The 3,279-nt window shown below is 42.5% G+C and overlaps 1 protein-coding gene across 1 annotated transcript; it reads left to right on the top strand.

Annotated features, from left to right (window-relative positions):
• Positions 1 to 1,645: 1,645 nt before the first annotated feature.
• Positions 1,646 to 3,043, top strand: LOC135472384 (beta-1,4-mannosyltransferase egh-like). Its single transcript, XM_064751860.1, has one exon. It carries the CDS (start codon positions 1,646 to 1,648, stop codon positions 3,041 to 3,043), a length of 1,398 nt encoding a protein of 465 aa, XP_064607930.1.
• The last annotated feature ends 236 nt before the right edge of the window (positions 3,044 to 3,279 follow it).

A 3,279-nucleotide genomic window follows, 5' to 3' on the forward strand; every position in this document is an offset into this window, starting at 1 on the left:
GGCAATATCGTGTGATGCAAGGTGACAAAATACAGATTTGCACTATCCAGAGACACGTGTATGGGGGCAATATTGTGTAACGCACAGTGACAATATACAAACTTGCTTTCGCCAGAGACACATGTATGGGGGCAATATTGTGTGATGCACAGTGGCAATATACAGATTTCTACTAATCAGAGACACGTGTATGGGGGCAGTATTGTGTGATGCACAGTGACAATTTACAGAATTGCACTCGCCAGAGACACATGTATGGGGGCAATATTGAGTGATCCATAGTGACAATATACAGATTTGCACTAGCCAGAGACACATGTATGCGGGCAATATTGTGTGATGCACAGTGACAATATACAGATTTGCACTAGCCAGAGACACATGTATGGGGGTAATATTGTGTGATTCACAGTGACAATATACAGATTTGCACTCGCCAGAGACACATGTATGGGGGCAGTATTGTGTGATGCACAGTGACAATATACAGATTTCCACTAATCAGAGACACATGTATGGGGGCAATATTGAGTGATGCACAGTGACAATATACAGATTTCCACTACTCAGAGACACGTGCATGGGGGCAGTATTGTGTGATGCACAGTGACAATATACAGATTTCCACTACTCAGAGACACGTGCATGGGGGCAGTATTGTGTGATGCACAGTGACAATATACAGATTTCCACTACTCAGAGACACGTGTATGGGGGCAATATTGTGTGATGCACAGTGACAATATACAGATTTCCACTAATCAGAGACACGTGTATGGGGGCAGTATTGTGTGATGCACAGTGACAATTTTTACAGAATTGCACTCGCCAGAGACACATGTATGGGGGCAATATTGTGTGATGCACAGTGGCAATATACAGATTTGCACAAGCCAGAGACACATGTATGGGGGCAATATTGTGTGATGCACAGTGACAATATAGATTTGCCCTAGCCAGATACACAAGTATGGGGTACTCATGTATTGTGTGATGCACAGTGACAATATACAGATTTGCCCCAGCCAGATACACAAGTATGGAGTATACATGTATTGTGTGATGCACGGTGACAATATTGAGAGAAAGAACCCAAAAGTAGCGACAACTGAGTAATGTGAGAATCAACTAGATTTGGCTTAGTGAGACTGGTGTTATCTCAGATCTAGCAAGCGACTTGTCAGTAAAGGAACAGGCTACTAGATTTGCCTGTAGTAGGAAAAGCTACAAGATCTAGTCATAGGCAATTTATATTCGTTTATTGTTCAAACGGAGAGTGTATTCAACAGTCGAGACAAAGAAAGAAGCAGTGTGATCAGTAAGTCCTGTGTCACCAAGGCAACCAAAATACGCGTCCAATAAAAATTAGAAAGAAGCAATTTGAAATAAAATTGGGTAAATCTATAAAGGCAGCGAAAGCAGTGACCTGGATTCCGTCGGTAGAGTTTGGCACAATCCTGTATTTGGGTGTATTTCTTGATTTGATTGTTTTTTTAGCCCATTGTTCTTGTGTATACAAACTATATGTGTTATGTGGAATCTGTAGAAAAAGATTGTACTGTCATGTGATCTCAAATGTCTCTATTTGTCTCTAAATGTTTCTATTTTCAGGCTTTCTGTTTGCGAGACATTCTTCAAGGGGATCATGACTGCCAGGCGAGTGGACTTAAGGTTGTTGTTTCTACGCATGATTGGGATAGCCATGTATATTATTATGCTGAAACTTCCCCAAATTAAATTTTTTAAATGGCATGAATATAGCCCCAAGGAGAGCGAATCGTTGTGGATCCAGCTGATTGTGACCATTTCCAGATTTTCCATCATAATCACTACTTTTCCATTCGCTGTGTTGAACTTCGCCGGCCTCGTAACTTTGTGTTTCTTCCCCACACGACATACCAAGCCTAAGTATTCACCTCTTCTGGCCCCGTTCATATGCTTCCGCGTTGTCACGCGGGGACTTTTTCCTGAACTTGTTCAGCAAAATGTTGAAAAGAACAGAGAGACTTGCTTAAAAAGTGGATTAGCGAAGTTTATGTTTGAAGTCGTTACTGACAGGCCAATATACCTCCTTGAGAATAAATTCACACTTGAACAGGTAGTCCCGCCCTACTACCAGACTCCAAATAATAGCTTGTTCAAGGCGCGAGCGCTTCACTATTGCAACGAGCCAGAAATAAACCAACTGGGTCCCAACGACTGGATAGTTCACCTGGACGAAGAAACTGTCCTTACAGAGGACTCCGTAATAGGTATCTTAAACTTTGTGTCAAGCGGTGACGCCGACTTTGGACAAGGGGCGATAACCTACGCTAGCGGTCATGTGGTCAACTGGGTGACGACATTGATTGACGGCTTCAGAGTAGGTATCGATTACTGTTATCTGCGATTCTCCCTGAAAGTATTACAGCGTCCTATTTTCAACTGGAAAGGGTCCTACATGGTGGCCAGAGCAGGAGCAGAGCATGATGTTTCCTTCGATAACGGTGTGGAAGGTTCAATCGCCGAAGACTGTTTCTTCGGTGCCGTTGCTTGTTCAAAGGGATACCGGTTCGGTTTTATCGAAGGTGAAATGTTGGAAGAAAGCGTTTACACTTTTGCCGATTTCATCCGCCAGAGGAAACGATGGAACAAAGGAATTTACCTGACGGCGCGCAGCCCAAATATCCCCATTCGCCATAAAATAGGAATATTGTTGATGTCTTTTGCAGCCCTTTTTCTCCCATTTATTGTCTTCGGAGTTGTCTTGGACACGTTATCAAACGTGCCCAGTCTGCAGATCACGGAGCTAATACTGAGGTTTGTGCGTGTTTTCTATACTTACCTCTTTGTTTTTGGGAATTACAATAACTTGAATAGAAGCAGATTTCACCTTGTGCACAGGGTGTGTATTTCTATCCTGTCTATACTGGTTCAGCCGGTCTGTGCTGTGTTGGAGTGCATTGCGTCTCTCTGTAATACACTGACGTTAAATGATATAGACTTCTACATCGTCCAGAAGAGCCCTGAGCTTTGTTTGAAGGACAGTGGAGCATTTGTTTGAGGATACGTAAATTAGGAAATGTGACAGACACTGATATATTTAATATCGACTTATTCAAGGAAAACACAGCCCTGACTTTTCGCAAAGCAGAATTGTAACCGTGTTATTTTTTTGTCCTGAAACAGTTTTGTAACTGTAACTGTCTGAGAATGACGTTGTGCCTTTAACGAATTGTCATCACCAGCCTACACATACACGGTGCAAAAAGTTACCCTATTCTAACGGTGAGACTAACG

The sequence above is a fragment of the Liolophura sinensis genome, chromosome 8, assembly GCF_032854445.1.
Source record: "Liolophura sinensis isolate JHLJ2023 chromosome 8, CUHK_Ljap_v2, whole genome shotgun sequence".
Lineage (NCBI taxonomy): Eukaryota > Metazoa > Mollusca > Polyplacophora > Chitonida > Chitonidae > Liolophura > Liolophura sinensis.